Source organism: Epinephelus moara, chromosome 8 (assembly GCF_006386435.1).
Source record: "Epinephelus moara isolate mb chromosome 8, YSFRI_EMoa_1.0, whole genome shotgun sequence".
Lineage (NCBI taxonomy): Eukaryota > Metazoa > Chordata > Actinopteri > Perciformes > Serranidae > Epinephelus > Epinephelus moara.
In genome coordinates, this window is record NC_065513.1 from 44,586,605 (window position 1) to 44,603,041 (window position 16,437).

The window sequence follows — 16,437 nt, forward strand, 5'->3', positions numbered from 1 at the left end:
TGTTCTCTTGTTGTTGTTTTCTCATTAAGTTCTAATTAAGTGTCTCTACGGTGTCACGAGCCAACAGAGCTGTAAACGGAGCCAACAGCGCGTGGAGGACACACACACACACACACACACACACACACACACACGCACACACACACACACACTCACTCTCCTCCCTCCTCTCTTTATAGAAATGTTGGAGGAGGTGATTACAGCCCATTACAGACAGACAGACAGACAGACAGGGTGTATATAGACCCACACACACTCTGCTCTGACCATCAGCTCTCTGAACAACTTCTCTTCACACACACTCTTTTAATTTTCAGCGTTTTAACTTCATTTAACGTTTAAAGAAAAAACCCTGCAGCGACATTAAACACTCAATTTGTGTTTTTAATCTGAGTTTGTCTTAAATTTAAAAAGGAAGAACATCAAGAGGAGTTTTTATTCCAACATATTGGAGGATTTAAAAAAGAAAAAAGAAAAAAGTTTGCTTCACCTGAGGGACTTGTTCTGCTCCGGTCCCCTGATACCGGCTCCCGCTGCATCTCCTGCCCGGCCCCGGCTCCCTCTGCCCCGCCATGGGCTCCGTGCTGCCCGGCTCCTCGTTGGGCCTGAAGTCGGGCTTCAAGCCGCAGCAGCCGCTCTCTCTGGCGGACATCATCACCTCGGACATCCTGCACAGCTTCCTGTACGGCCGCTGGAGGCACGTGCTGGGCGAGCAGCACCACCACCTGCCGCACCAACATCACCTGCCGCACGAGGACCGCACCGCCCCGAGCGCGAGCCCCAAGACCGCGTTCACCGCCGAGGTGCTCGCGCAGTCCTTCTCCGGAGGTCAGTGACGACACTTGAATTAACCAATTAAACTCTGCACACCTTAAATTATCCCTTAATTTAAAGCCTTAAATACTTAATGTATCTCCTCATCACTTCCGCTCACCTGCCGCGGATCAATAAGGTCGCAGAAAATCTGATCAATAACTGATCTTAATTTATCATTAAATGTTTCACTGATGGTGGAAAATAATAAATTGCTTTTACTCATTTACTTTTTCAATTTTACACCAGTTTCAACTTTTACTTCGGATTTTATTGATTTAGTTTCTGTTTCATTTGCTGTTTTTCACCCATGAAAATATTAATTATCTTATAAACATGCTGATTTATTATTATTATTATTATTATTATTTATTAACTAACAAACAATTTACAAGAATAAAATAATCCCGCTGAAACATTAAAGTGCTGCAGATGTTTCTGCGTTATTTGTATTTGCATCATTTAAAATTCTTTTTCACGATAAAAATGTGTAAAATAAATTTGGATGACGTCAGTCTGCCGACACAAAGTTCATTTAATTATTGTTCATTAATTAGTCTATCAATAACCGATCAAACCGTTTGAACTCCGTGATCTAACGGATCAGTTGGAGTTTTCTGACGCGCCGCAAATTTCCAATAAATCATTAAAAGTCTTACAATTAATGAATCAGTTGATCACCTGTTGATCGATAATCAATCCTGAAAATATGCAGACTGATGTTAATAAATCATTTCTGTGCTGTCTGACTCTGAAGCTCAAATTGTCACCAGAATGAAGCAAGGCTTCGCCGCGGCCTTTTTTCTGTCTTTTTTTTTATTTTTTTTATCTCTGCTTCTTTTTCATTTTTGCTAAATTTTATTTTGAAATTCGTTTCCGTTTTCATCAGAATTCGTTCGGAACAATTTCAGAGGAGCCGTGAGAGCCGTCTCCCGGTGTCCTGACCCTCTCGGTTCATTTTGACCGGATTATTTCTGCTTTATTTCCCTCTGCAGGAATTTAAATCTCCGTCGTGTGAACTGAATCCTCTGAACTCTCCCCTCGTGGCATTTATGAGTTTTTTCTTTTCTTCTTCTCTGGTTTTAAATTGAGATAATCTTCCACTTTTATCTGCACACAGATCTGTTTGCTCCTTTATGTCACGTCGCGTTTCACGCTCAGGACCGAGCGTGAAACGCGACGTGACGTTTCTCTGCTTCTCTCTTTCATTTTAAACTTTATTTCATTTGTTGCATGTTTTTATTTTCTGTGACGTGTCCGGAGACTTTGTCCTCTTCCTCCTCTTCCTCCTCTTCCTCCTGTCTCTGTCTCACACTCAGGTTGAGTTTTGTGTCACCTGAAACATCATGAGTTAAGATTTGTGCTCAGCGGGCAGCGGGGAGCAGTGAGGAGCAGTGAGGAGGTGTCAGGACATAATGCGCCCATTGAAGGAGAAAAGGAGCGTTTAACCTCGTTTTTTCAGGGCTCGGCTTCATGCTGCTTTCACTGTTTGTGGGAAACTTCAGCTTTACGACACTCCGAACGTCCCGTCATTTCTTTTTTGCTTTGAACTCATTTTTTATTTTCAAAATTCACATATTAAAACATGCAAACCTTCAGTGTCACTGCCATCCACACCCAGCTCACATCATCTCCCTGCACTCCATGGCTGGAAAAAAGTAAAAGTAACATTAATAACAGAGACAAATAACAATAATAATAATAATAATAATAATAATGATAATAATATTTTATTTTATTTTATTTGACCTAACCTTTGTTTAACCAGGACGTCCCGCTGAGATTGAAATTCTCTTCTCCCACAGAGGCCTGGTGAGGCAGCAGCCAATCAGAACACATTTAAAATGCAACAAATACAACATGTAATCCAAAACTCCACAATCAAACAACAACTATTTAAACACACACTTTCTTTATGACGTCCTTAAATCCATCAGTGGATATCAGTGTTTCTGATGTTACATCTCTCTGAAGATTGTTTCGTGTCCAAGGTGCAGAGGAGGAAATGTTCAAACCTAAAAAGCACCTGGAGGAGTCGCTGCTAAAATAATGATCATAAATCAGAAGTCAAACTAAAATCAGATTTAAACAACAGGATCAATAAACACACAGGATGAGGCAGAAACAGCTCTCTGTCGTTTATCAAATGTTACTGTCTGCAGGTCATGAGTGGTCTTTTTCAGACATGGTTTTTGTAATCAGATTACATCAGTAGGAGTAGGATTTAATATAGCGGGAGTCAAAATATGCTCACAGGCCACTTTATTAGGGACACCTTGCTGGTACCAGGTTGGACTTTCTTTTTAATTCTTGGTGTCACAGATTCAACAAGGTGCTGGAAACATTCCTCAGAGATGTTGGTCCATATTGACATGATGACATCACACAGTTGATCCATGATGAGAATCTCCCGTTCCAGCACATCCCAAAGGTGCTCTATTGGACTGAGATCTGGTGACTGTGGAGGCCATTGGAGTACAGTNCCTCAGTTTCCTGTTGTTAGCTGACAGGAGTGGCACCTGGTGTGGTCTTCTGCTGCTGTAGCCCATCTGCTTCAAGGTTGGACAAGGTGTTGTTGCTTCAGAGATGGTCTTCTGCACACCTTGGTTGGAACCAGTGCTTATTTGACTTCCTGTTGCCTTTCTATCATCTTGAACCAGTCTGGCCATTCTCCTCTGACCTCTGGCATCAACAAGGCATTTTGGCTCACTGGATATTTGCTCTTATTGGGTGTACCTAATAAAGTGGTCGATGAGTATATCCTTTATTTAACCAGGTAAAAGCCTCACTGAGGTTAAAAATCTCTCTTTCAAGTGCGGCCTGGCTGAGTGGGCAACAACCCAAATGTTGACCACTTCCTAAAGTTTGTGTCTGAGAGAGACGGACGGCGTCCCTCGTGGACCTGATGGGAGTGAGAGCTCAAATATGTCGGCGTGAATCAGAAGTGTTTTGTGCTTCTTTCCAAGTTTCTAATGTGAATTCAGTCCATTTATTCACGTTGTAATCTCTTTGGGAAAGAGTCCTCAGTTAGTTCATGCTGTCACACTGATTTCTTCATCTTCAACCACCAACTGTCCTCATCATCACAGATCCACACACTGAGTGTCCTCAGTCGGGCGTCCCAAAAGTACATCTGTAAGTTAGGAGGAGTTAAACCTCTCCATCATGTTTCTGATCAGAGCTGCAGCTCAACACACGACTTTATTTCTTACTGTCACATTTCAGATCTTCTCTCCTCCCTGTCTTAGATCTCTGTTTCCAGTCATCAATGTTTATTTATATATGTTTATTTAAAAAATGAAAATGAATAAATATATTTTACTGTTTTTGTGTTCAGAGGTGCAGAAACTGTCCAGTCTGGTTTTACCCAGTGAGGTGATCATCGCTCAGAGCTCAGTCCCAGGTAAACTCTCCCTCTCTATGTCTCTGTGGTTTCATGAATCGACACGTCTCTGTGGGTCTGTTTCATTACTGAGCATGAAAATATCAACCAAATTATTCAATAATTTGTTCATTTTAATCTTATTAATTTGGCTTTTTACCTCCTCACATCACGTCGTCTCTCCTGAAACTCTCAGCTGCTGATTCTGAATCTTATTTAAACTCATTTTAAAACAGTTAAAGTTGAATTAAAAAGCGATCAGTCATGATGATCAAATAATTATCAGGTGAAATATGTTTCACTACATTTTTATTTGTATCTTTTTTTGTCTAAAGGCCCGTCAATATTTATTTTGGGTGATTTTAAAATGATCTCAGGCTGTAAGCTCTGTGTTGTGGACCTGTGTGCGTCGCTCGTCTCGACTCTGTGAAGGTGAATATTAAATATATTGATACTGTCAGAGTGATGCGTGGCCTCGATCCAGCCGACGTTACGCAGCAGTTTTCTCCTCAGTGTCAGCGACTACACTAGTTTAGTTTATTTACACACACACGTGTAAAAGGAAATAAAAACTTAAAACACTGTGCAGCATGAAGACACCTCAGATATTAAATAACAATCAGACATAAAAAGAAAACAGATAAAAACAAAGATTAAATACGTTAAAGACGTACAACAAACACAAACAAATGAATCAGTGAAGTGTGTAAATTAGATTTCCAGATATTCTCAGATTTTTTTAATAACAATGATGATGATGATGATGATGATGACGGTGACGAACACAGTAAAGAAGACGAAACATTTCAAATCTGACTGACACCTGAAGGACAGTCAGATATTAAGTTACTGTATTATATTATATTATTATTATGTATCCTGCTCCAAACACAACAGTCACAGTCAGATCAGCTGACACATGCTCAGTGACACAGTGAGCAGGAAACAGTCTCACTCTGCACCCAAACAATAAACGACTGGTTCAACAACTTGCTGCGTCTCTTTGAGTCGACCACACTCAGCATTAGTGAGTTATAATCTGACAGACTCAATTAGTTTAGTTTTTCTTCGACCTTACAAAACTTAATTAAGTTGAACCAACTTAATATTTATTGAAAGTTGTTTTGATATTTAGTGGTCAAACTATTTAACGTACTCTAACTTATTTATTTTAAGTCCGTCCCACTGAAAAATGTCAAATGTTTTGACTTTGACCAAATTCTTAAAATTAGTTTTCAACTGACTGAAACTTGTTAGTGACACAAATATAATTAATTATAATAATTCTTTTTGCTTTTTTCTACATTATAAACAACAGCGTGATGTCACACACGCATGAGTCGCCTCACAGTGACTAAAGTAGCTTCAGTCAGATCTCTGTTCAAAGTGCAAATGTATGAAGGAAGTTTATTAAAGAACAAATACCAGTGACTGAGCCGACGGAGGGTCAAAGATGGCCGACCAGCCCTGGAATAAAACGTACAGTGATGAGCAAGGGTGAATCTCAGCTCACAGTGATATGCAGAATCTGACATGTGCAACAATGTGCAGATGAATTCATGAGCCGTGTTTCCTGTCCTCAGAAACAGGACCTGAGGTTTGAAAGAGAAGAGTCACTTCCTGTTTGTGTTTTTACACTGCAGTAACACGTCTGTGTGTGTGTGTGTGTGTGTGTGTGTGTGTGTGTGTGTGTGTGTGTGTGTGTGTGTGTGTGTGTTTCAGGAGAAGGTTTGGGGATTTTCTCTAAAACATGGATCAAAGCAGGAACAGAGATGGGACCGTTCACAGGACGCCTGATCTCACCTGAACACATCGACCTGTACAAGAACAACAACCTCATGTGGGAGGTGCGTTCAAAATCACTTAACACTAAATATGTTTATACTTGTATTTACATTCATATTTCTATTTACACTCATGTTGAGGCCTGTAAGAAATCCCTTAAAGTTAGTTTAACTGTTGCACAAAACACCTTAAGTTAAGATTTTCCTTAAATTCCAAGCAAAGGTGTCCTTAAAATAAATAAAAGCACAACACCCTTAAGTGTTTTCCTTAAGGTTATCTTAAAATGTTCACTTATCGATTTAAGGTTTCCTCATTTTTTGGGTTTATACTTAAGAAATCCCTTAAAGGTAGTTGAACTGTTGCATGAAACACCTTAGTAAAGACTTTTTTTAAATTAAAATTCCAAGAAAAGGCTTCCCTAAAATAAAAACCACAACACCCTGAAGTCTTTTCCCTCAGTTTTTCATAAAATGTTCCTTTAAGTATTTAAGGTTTTCTTATTTTTTTGGTCTTATACTTAAGAATCCCCTAAAGTTGGTTAAACTGTTCTACAAAAAACACCTTAAGTTAAGATTTTCCTAAAATTCTAAGTCAAAGCTTCCTTGAAATAAAAAACACAGGACCCTTAAGTATTTTCCTTAAGGTTTTTTCAAAATGTTCACTTAAATATTTAAGACTTTCTTTTGCCTTCAACTTACCCTTAAGAAATTCCTTAACATTGCATGAAACACCTTAAGTTAAGATTTTCCTTAAAGTCTGAGTTAAGGCTTCCTCAAAATAAAAGACACAACATCTGTAATTCTTTTCCTTAACATGTTCACTTAATATATTTAAGGTTTTCTCTTAACTTTAAGCTTACCCTTAAGAAATTCCTTAAAGTTAGTAAAACCATTGCACTAAACAGCTTAAGTTAAGATTTTCCTTAAAGTCAGAGTTAAGGCTTCCTTTAAATAAAAACAGCACCCTTCAGTCTTATGCTTATTTTATTGTTTGTTTTTATCCCTGTTTTTATGCACTTCTGTACTTTTGTAAGGTGACCTTGAGTGCCATGAAAGGCGCCCTTAAATAAAATGTATTATTGTTATTATTATTATTAAGGTTATCTTAAAATGTCCACATAGGTTTTTAAGATTTTCTCCTTATTTTGGACTTACACTTAATGAATCCCTTAGAGGCAGTTAAACTGTTGCCCAAAAGACCTTAGCTATCAGAGGTGCAAAAGTCCACATGGAAACTAAAATCTGTCCCACTGCAGTAAATGCCATTAATGTTTGTACTTGACTAGGGAAATATTTTAAGGGATTTTCAACTTTAAGTATGTCCCTTAGCTAAGGGGAAATAAAGCCTTAAGTGCCATACTTGCGGAGGTGTTTGGTCAGTTTGTTTTGCACAGTGTTTCTTAAGGATCCACACAGTAAACAAACTGAGCAGCCGACTCGTTATGGAACTGTTGGATAATAAAACGATATGATGAGATTTAAGTGTCCACGTGTCCTCCCCTGTTTAAGGTGTTTAACGAGGACGGGACGGTGAGGTATTTCATCGACGCCAGTCAGGAGGACCAGAGGAGCTGGATGACATACATCAAGTGTGCGAGGAACGAGCAGGAGCAGAACCTGGAGGTGGTTCAGATTGGCAGCAGTATCTTCTACAAGGCTGTGGAGGTCAGTGAACGCATCACGCTCTGACCGCTGAGTCTGTGACATCAACTCCACTGCTTCTTCTTCTTCTGTTGTTGTTTGTCCGACAGCAGGGGAGAAGTACTCTGACTCTGATAGCTGCTGTCAGACAAATGAAGCGCAGGAAATGATACAATAATGAGCTCTGAGATGAAGGAGAGGAGCAGGGAGCAGAACATGGAAAAACTACTCGAGTACAAGTACTTTAGATTTGTACTTAAGTTGAGTACTTAAGTGAATGTATTTGAGTTCCACCGCTGGAGTTGGACAGCAGCCGACACACTGAACAATATAAATGTCTGAAACATCAGAAGAACCTCGAACTAAAGAGACGAACGTTCTCCATGGTTCAGGTTCTGAGGAGAACCTGCCGACAGGTCGTTCTGCAGCTGCAGGTGTTGTAAGGTGTTTTCCAGTCTTGTGTCAGGGCCTCCATATTTGATTTTATTCAGTGTAAAAACAACAATAACAATCTTTGTTTCTGGAGCACTTTTAGAGGCAAATCTGCCCAATACATGAAATAAATTCAAAATAAAATCCAGTCAAACGATGAACTTTTAGACAACAAGACATTAAATAAAGCAGAATTAAATTCAGACAGTTTAAGTCGGATCAATGAATACAAGACTCATAAAGATGCTAAACCAAACAAAAATGATGAAGAAGAAACAACAGTGAGAGTGTTTCAGTGTTTCGGGGGTGGAGGAGTCATGTTGAGCAGCAGGTCATGAAGAAGAGTTCAGGTGTGTGTCGCCCTCTGCTGGACAAATACTAAACATTCAGTCCTCTGATTCTGACTCCAGAGCTGAACCACAGAGTCGTCTCCACATCATGTGTTCACACAGTGTTCATTGGTTCAGATCAACATTTATTATACACATGTATTTGTTGTTTAGGTTTAAAGACAGGAAATAACAAGAGTTATTAATAATATGTGCAAAACCAGATGAGACACTGAGACAGTTTCACTTGGAGGCCACGACATGATGAAACTTTAAATACCTCGTGCAGCTCTGGTGGAAATGTCACACACACAAATATAAATCAGGGCTGTCTATTGATTCAAATATTTAATCACATGATTGTTCACAGCTAAGTCATCACACGTTTTTTATCTGTTCTTCTAAAGTAACTTAAAGGGATGATTTTCAGACTCTTATCAACATGGGAGCAGACACATATTCTCACTTCATACAAATGATCATTGTAATAATCCAAAACAATAATAAATCTTCTCCAGAAAAACCTCACAGGTTCTGACTGCTCAGGAAATATGCTGAAAGCAGACGATGACAAACTGAAGCAACAACACCAACAGAGCTGAATGTAACATGACTCAGTGACACTGACACAACGGAGTGTCCAACGTTACACATGTTGAGGATCATTAAACGTCGCCTGCGTTTGAAAGCAGCTTGACGTACGTCTGTGGGAAGTTCACAGACACATTTCCACCCTGGTGAACAATAAAGTTACATTTAGAAAACATTTTAAAAAACATTTTAAAAAACATTTTTTAGGGTTGCATTTCTATAAAGTCCCAATTTCAGTGTCTGTATATGTGCACATCTATTTCTGTGCAGACGTGTGCTAAAGCTTGTGCACAGAGCATGTGTGTGTGTGTGTTCATGTACGTGCCTGTTTGTGTGGATGTTTGTACATATTTATACACACTTGTGTTTATTTATTTGTTGTTGTGACTTTTTTTAACCTCTTCACAGTTTACAGAGCCCTCAGTGCTTCTGCTGCTTCACTGAACTGTTTATTGTCTTGTGACTTTGTAACGTCTGTTTTCAAAGTGATAAATGAACACATTGATCTTATTTATATTCTATATCTGACACTTTAACGTCCTCCCCGCTGATGTTTAACCCTCCATGTTTCCCTCCTCAGACGATCCCTCCGGATCAGGAGCTGCTGGTCTGGTATGGAAACTCCCACAACACCTTCCTGGGAATCCCTGGGATTCCTGGAGGAGACGAAGAACAGAGCAAGAAGACCAAGACCGGTACAGATTATTGATTATTGATTGATTACTCACCAGTAAAGATTACTGATAAGTGATCTGTGGATTCATCCACAAGTCTAAACCTACAGCAGATGTTTGACTCTGATTTTAAACACAACAGTGGCTCTGCACCTCAACCAGAGGCGTGGACTCCAGTCACATGACCTGATGACTTTAGACCTGAGTCAACACCTGCAACTCAACTTGGACTTTAACACCAGTGACTCGTGACTAGGGGTGCAGTGATATACTGGTTCCAAGGAATACCATGATGTAAAAGTTGACGTTATCATACCGAGTACATTTGCTAATCTATGATACTGACACAAACACAAACACCTGGACGTTGAATCTTTTATTTGAGTTATTTTCTGAGAAGAGACTTTTTACAAACTTTCATCAACAAAATGTTTCAAGTTTCAGTTATAGTAATAAAACATCTTCCTCAATCGTCTAAAACAAACCAACAGAACTTGTTAGGTAGCACTAGCTAATGTCTCCAGCTAAGCCCCGCCCACCAAAGCATGTCATACTGTTTACTGACAGTTAATGTGTGTATGGGCGCAATGATGCGGAAGCAGCATCGATCTCGTACCACAGACACACAGCTTTTTGAGCAACCTTGGTAGAAATGAACGGGGTCCCGCCTCCAACGCTGTATCCAGGTCTCTTTATACATCCACGCCATACACTGCATCACCTGACCTCCTCCTCTGCTCCCATCGTGGTCAGTACAGTCACACAGAGTGTCGTAGTTTGAAGCGCTGATGAAGCTCCTTATGTGACGAGCTGGGAGCGAGAACGTCCTGAGTATTTACATTAAATATAAACTATCACCAGATTTTAACAACTATCTCCTCCTCCTCCTCCTTCTAGATGAATTTCACACCTGTGAAGGCTCCTCTTCCTCCTCCTCCTCCTCCTCCTCCTCTTCCTCCACCCTGGGCCGCATGCGATGCGTCATCTGCCACCGCGGCTTCAACTCCCGCAGCAACCTGCGCTCCCACATGCGCATCCACACGCTGGACAAACCCTTCGTCTGCCGCTTCTGCAACCGCCGCTTCAGCCAGTCGTCCACGCTGAGGAACCACGTCCGGCTGCACACCGGCGAGCGCCCCTACAAGTGCCACGTCTGCCAGTCAGCGTACTCGCAGCTGGCGGGCCTGCGGGCGCACCAGAAGAGCGCCAGGCACCGGCCCACCGCAGATGCCGTCGCCGCAGGGGGAGGTGTGGTGGTGCACGCCGCTCACTCACCTCCTCCTCACCCACCGCAGCTGACCGCCATGCCTCACCCGGCATCACTGGTTCACCATATACCCACCATGGTGCTGTGATGAGAGGTAGACAGACAGACACACCGAATACAGACAGACAGCTTAAATATCCAAACTAACTCAGACAGGAATCTGACAGGTTGGAGGAACATGTTACCCAGGTAGCCACAGGAATCGGGCCAACTGCGGCTCAGCGTCGGCACATTTGGCTGAGTTCTGGTCACTCGATTCCTGCAGCAGCTGTGATCTGACTCTGACCCTCATGTGACCCAGATTTGGGCTGAGAACCAGATCCAGTGAGCAGCCCTCAGGCCACATTTGGGTCAGAGCATCATCATCCTCACTGCGACCTCGTCACATGTCCACGTTTGGTCATGGACTTTCCATGTCCACATATGACGTCCAAGGTACCCTGGGTGTGTTCATGTATCATGCTGACGTAAAACGACACCTTTTTTCGTTGGTTTCTGACGCTGCAAGTCTCTGCCCAAGCGCCAGATTTCAACAATTTCAGGGTGAGACCGGGCTCGCCAGAGTCACAACCTGAACTCAGACCAGATTACGTGGGGTGATTTCAGGAAGTCATGAGTCCAGGACCAGGCGTTCAAAATATTAACACACTGCTCTACAACAGCATCGCAGCAAAAATATATTGAGACTTTTCTTATTGATTTGGGAAACATGAATTAATCTTCAGTCTGCCACAAATATTTAAAATCTGATCCTTAAAGTGTTCGAATGGTTTTCTTGAACAAAACACTGATGATGACGGCAGTGAGCTCACTTATATTCTGCTTCTGTTCTGTCCTTGAATAATATGAGCTAACGAACAGCAGATGTTCCCCAACACTTGGACTGAATGAACCTTTTTAGCACATTGATTTAAACAGTTTCATTTCCCATCTCTGGCTCCATATCAGGGCCCTGTTGGACTATGATTCAGGCTACCTGGGTAATAATTTACAAGACGCCACACTGACTGTAACAGCTGAATGTCTGTTAGCTGAGGTGACAACATCCAGTCCCTCAGATGTTTGTACATTATATGCATGCACACACACATTTATTAGACAACAGACACACTCACACAAACACAGACTTTCACCGTCTCTTCATCCGGACGAGGAGACACTGAAACTCTGATACTGAATCATAAAACTGTTGCATGATGGGACACAGCATCAGTCTGTGACTCCAGTATAAATCACGTATCTGTGAGACGATGATGTCGTGCTTTGGTTTGCATGCAAATGGTTCTCTGTTAAAGGGTTGTAACATGTGTGTTGAAAACTAGGAGGCGCTACAGTCTGAGCACTGAGGCTGCTTCAGAGGAATCTGCTGAGTGTGTGGTAAATCGTCCTGTTGGTCCGTTAACAGACACATCCATCGTACTGTTGTTCACGTGCTAACAGGTTAGCATACATGATGCTAAAGCTCAAATGATAGTTTCTGTGTCTTCGTAGCTGTCTGTATTCACCAACTGCAGGTGTGAACGTGTGCGTAGTCTATGAACGCTTCAAATGAACTGGTTTTAATATAATACATCATCTCTGTTTACACACAGTGAGGAGTCAATGCTACCAATACAACTCTAAACTGTTAAAAATTGTGCCATTAGCGACCAAGCTAGCTAGCTTCATTAGCAAGGTAGCTTCCACCATGTTGAGTACAGCTCAAATTATCCACCTTCTTCCTAATGGCACTACTGTAGAAATGATTAAGGGTAAAACTTGCGGTGTCACAGAGGAAGTCGTTAGTTGCACTGACTGTCTGTGGTTAGTCTCAGTGGCAGTAGTAGTAGTAATCTTGGAGGCTAACTGCAAACGGTGGTTCTTTTTGAAACCAGACTAAGCTAAATTTGTTGATTCAGCAGGTAGTGTTAGCATTAGCGTTATAGCTTACATCATGTGGGTTAAAGCTCAAATTACACTTTCCATGGAGCTGTGATGATCTTTGCGGCATCAATATTGAATTCTGCACATTCATTACGGCCCACAGTTAATGACCATCTGTGTGCCGACAGTAAACTCGTGTCATAGTTCATGTCGATACGTGGTATTATCTCGCTACGCCTGCTGAGTTACAGTCGGCTCCACGCTAGCACTTTAGCATACACCTTCTTCAGTGATTTTTTTTTTTTTTTTCAATTAGAAATAATTTAAATGTAGAGTGATAGTCAGCTCAATGCTAACACTTAGCATAAACTATGTGGAGTAATATGAACTTAAAGTAATAAACATTTAGGTTTACATTAGCTTGACTGCTGTTAGGTAGCTTTTGCTTTAACGTGAGCATACACCATAATATCAAACTCCAGGTTATACGTTAGCTAACATATTTGCATGGAACAAAGCGCCAAAGTCCCAAAAGATAAATTTTTATCTTGTGTGCAGCTGATGTATATAAAAAAAATCTTCTTTCGGGATTTTACTCAATGTTAGCTGGACGCTAACATGTTAGCAGGATTTGGGTGTCTTCACTTTGTTTTACTGACCAACACTGAATCTACTAAAAACTCAGCAGATTCCTTTAAAGAAGCTCGTCACTTATTAAAATAGGCAGAGCCTGAAATTATGATTATTATTATTATTATTATTATTATTATTATTGACCTTAATGTCTGTTGTTGTTAAGCTGTGTGTCGAGGCCCAAATTGGGTCTCGGACAGGTTGAGTCGATACCTGTTAGAAAATATTAGAATCTAAGTTTCTAATCTTTGTAAATGTTTTTACATGTTTGTTTTTCCCTGATTTTTGTATAAATATGTTGTTAAATAATCAAAGTAACAAGAAAAGTAATTTAGTTGACGAGTCTCTTATTTAGCCGGCGGCTGTGTGTCGGGCTTTCTCTCTTGGTGTGATGTAAATAAAGTGTCAAAGAAAAGAATGTGAATATAAACATGAGATGTGCTTTATGCCCAGAATATAATTCAACTGTCACTTTATCTCTGTATATGTATAAGGTCATATATGACACATGTATCGGTATATGAAGTATGCTATGTTGACTTCTATAAAGGACAATGTATTTGAGCCTATACTCCTAATAAAGTGTGACTTCACCTTTAACCTCTGCTCTGCTGTCAGTCTGCTGTACGTACTGCACATCCAGCCTTCAGATAGGGACCAGTGGTGGAAAGTGACCAGGTAGCCTACAGTAATAATCTACCATGCCACCACTGACGCTGCTGCCTGATAATGAAGTTGTATACTTGGGCAATTCACTGGCATGACTGTGGTCAAAATAGGAATGTCAGTTTTGAACTGACAGCTGGAATTTAACCATATTGGGCCATACCCGGGAAGGTTTTGGCAATTGGCATGATTGCAGCCTAGTGGTGGCAGTGTCAGCAGCTGGAATCTAGCAAGTGTATTTGGCCCAAATCTGGGGTGTCATTCATCACAAGTCTTACAAGCCAAGGAGGGCAACTAGATGCAGCCCAACTTATCTCTTCTCGCATGCCCAACTTGGGCTGATGCTAGACTAAGTCATTTTATTTGAGAGCCAGAATCGGGCAAGTTTATTCGGCCTGATTCTGGGGCATCATTCATCCCAAGTCTCAGCCAAGCTGGTGACCAGATGTGGCCAAGTTTGGGCTGATGCCAGATCAGGTTATTTGTGATAACAGTCCAGTTCAGCAGCTAGAATCAAGCAATCGTATCAACGTATTTCCTCTGGCATTCTGAGTTTGGGCCGATGCTAGACCAGATAACTTATGTACCGGCCCAGTGATTGCAGAATTGGGCCAAATAAACTCGCCAGATTCCAGCTGTTGACACGGCCGAGTCATTTATCCTGGGTCTCAGCCGAGTCGGCCAACTGGATGCGCCCCAACTTACTTTCTCTGGCATACCACGTTTGGGCCATTGCTAGAACAGATCATTTGTGATAACGGCCCAGTGATCACAATGTAGGCTGCTAAAATTGGGCAAGTTTATGTGGCCCAATTCTGGGGCATCATTCATACAAGTCTTAGCTGAGTTGTCCGACTGGACGTGCCCCAAATATTTCTTCTGGCAATCTGAGTTTGGGCCACTGCTAGCCCGGATTGTTTATGCAACGGCTCAGTGATAGCAGTGTCGACAGCCAGAATCTGGCAAGTTTATTTGACCTGATTCTGGGGCGTCATTCATCCCGAGTCTCAGCTGAGTCAGGCAACCAGATGTGGCTCGACTTATTCCTTTCAGCATGCCAAGTTCAAACCAGTGCTGGGCCAGGTCATTTTGGCGACCTGGGGAAGTACAATTTTGAGGTTCTTGGTACATTACTGAGACAGCTGAGTTAGTGGTTACCTTGTAAATAAAGATTAAAAAAAAACCATAATGAGCAAATAGAATAAAAATGCAGCAAATTAAACCAGCGTACAGTAAATATAATGAGTAGAAATCGCTCCGCTGCAGACAGCAACACTGAAATACCTAAATTAATGTTAATGCATCAATAATAATATTTTAATAGGTAATAAGCTATATAATAAGTTAATATGGCTGGCTCCAAACTGAGTGCTCTAATTTTATTCTTTTTTAATTCTTTTTTATTCGGTTTTTTAAAAAAAAAAAATTTTTAACCTAAGTAAGGTTTTGCAAGACTATTGTAAGTTGTGATATTTCTGCTTTTACATCAGTAACTCCTCTGCCACTGAAATGATCTCAGTTTGCTTTTCTAACTTTATCTTTGCAGGAACGAAGCCATGACGATCATGTTGATGTTTTTTAAATTTTAAACTAACAACACACACACACAACTACACACTCAGCTACATGACTGATTATCTTTTTTTTTTAAACTAGGTATAATGATGACTGTACTGAATGCTGCAGCCTGTGGGTGACGCCGGCAGGACTCCACTCTGTCAGTGTAAATGGACGTGCAGTGTTTTGAATTCAGTGTGAATAAAAACGTTCCTGACACATGTAACTCATGTTTTTCCTGCAGAGTGAAGAGAAAACAACAAACAGAGTGAATCTGGACGTCTGACTGATGAGCTGAGTCAACAATACTGTTAGGTAAGATCAGAAAACACAGGCTGAGTAAACTCACCTTTGGGACACACACACACACACACACACACACACACACACACACACACACACACACAGATAGGGGAAGTTCCCCCCTGTCGTGTTTTGTGATGACTCACAGGTATTAACCAATAGTTGATATATGTGTTGCTGTCAGTGGGTCAGTTTTCTCAGTCAGAGTGTGTTTCCTCCTCATCGTCAGGATGAAGGTGTGGGTCCTACTGATGTGTGTGAGCTTTTTCTGTCCGAGGACCGAGGCTGACGCCAGATCGTAAGTCGAATTATTCTCAGTGGTAAATTAAATGAAGCAGTGTGAGGGGCTGTGGTGACTGTTGGTGTAACAGCTGCAGGACTGTGGTGACTGTTGGTGTCACAGCTGCAGGACTGTGGTGACTGTTGGTGTCACAGCTGAAGGACTGTGGTGACTGTTGGTGTAACAGCTGCAGGACTGTGGTGACTGTTGGTGTAACAGCTG

The 16,437-nt window shown here is 41.2% G+C and overlaps 2 protein-coding genes across 3 annotated transcripts in view; both read left to right on the top strand.

The window, feature by feature from the left end:
- Positions 1 to 240: 240 nt before the first annotated feature.
- On the top strand, positions 241 to 14,110 carry prdm12b (PR domain containing 12b). 2 transcript variants are annotated; one of them, XM_050052085.1, is made up of 6 exons: positions 241 to 828; positions 4,151 to 4,216; positions 5,918 to 6,042; positions 7,489 to 7,644; positions 9,553 to 9,667; positions 10,544 to 14,110. In XM_050052085.1, exons 1-6 carry the CDS (start codon positions 573 to 575, stop codon positions 10,999 to 11,001), a joined length of 1,176 nt encoding a protein of 391 aa, XP_049908042.1. In that variant the 5' UTR covers positions 241 to 572; the 3' UTR covers positions 11,002 to 14,110. The 2 variants fall into 2 exon arrangements, with proteins under 2 accessions (XP_049908042.1, XP_049908043.1); XM_050052086.1 differs by having other exon boundaries at positions 5,924 to 6,042.
- A 1,966-nt stretch (positions 14,111 to 16,076) lies between these two features.
- c5 (complement component 5) overlaps positions 16,077 to 16,437 on the top strand; it is a 22,458-nt gene continuing 22,097 nt past the window's right edge. The window contains exon 1 of the mRNA XM_050052062.1: positions 16,077 to 16,233. Within this exon, the coding sequence (XP_049908019.1) occupies positions 16,166 to 16,233 (68 nt within the window). The 5' untranslated portion in view covers positions 16,077 to 16,165. The remainder of the gene's footprint in view (positions 16,234 to 16,437) is intronic.

Excerpts from the sequence above, each read along its gene's own strand:
- prdm12b (XM_050052085.1), top strand. The coding sequence starts at position 573 with ATGGGCTCCGTGCTGCCCGGCTCCTCGTTGGGCCTGAAGTCGGGCTTC. Across the intron at positions 6,043-7,488 it reads ACAACAACCTCATGTGGGAG|GTGTTTAACGAGGACGGGAC; the intron begins GTGCGTTCAAAA and ends CCCCTGTTTAAG. Across the intron at positions 9,668-10,543 it reads GAGCAAGAAGACCAAGACCG|ATGAATTTCACACCTGTGAA; the intron begins GTACAGATTATT and ends TCCTCCTTCTAG.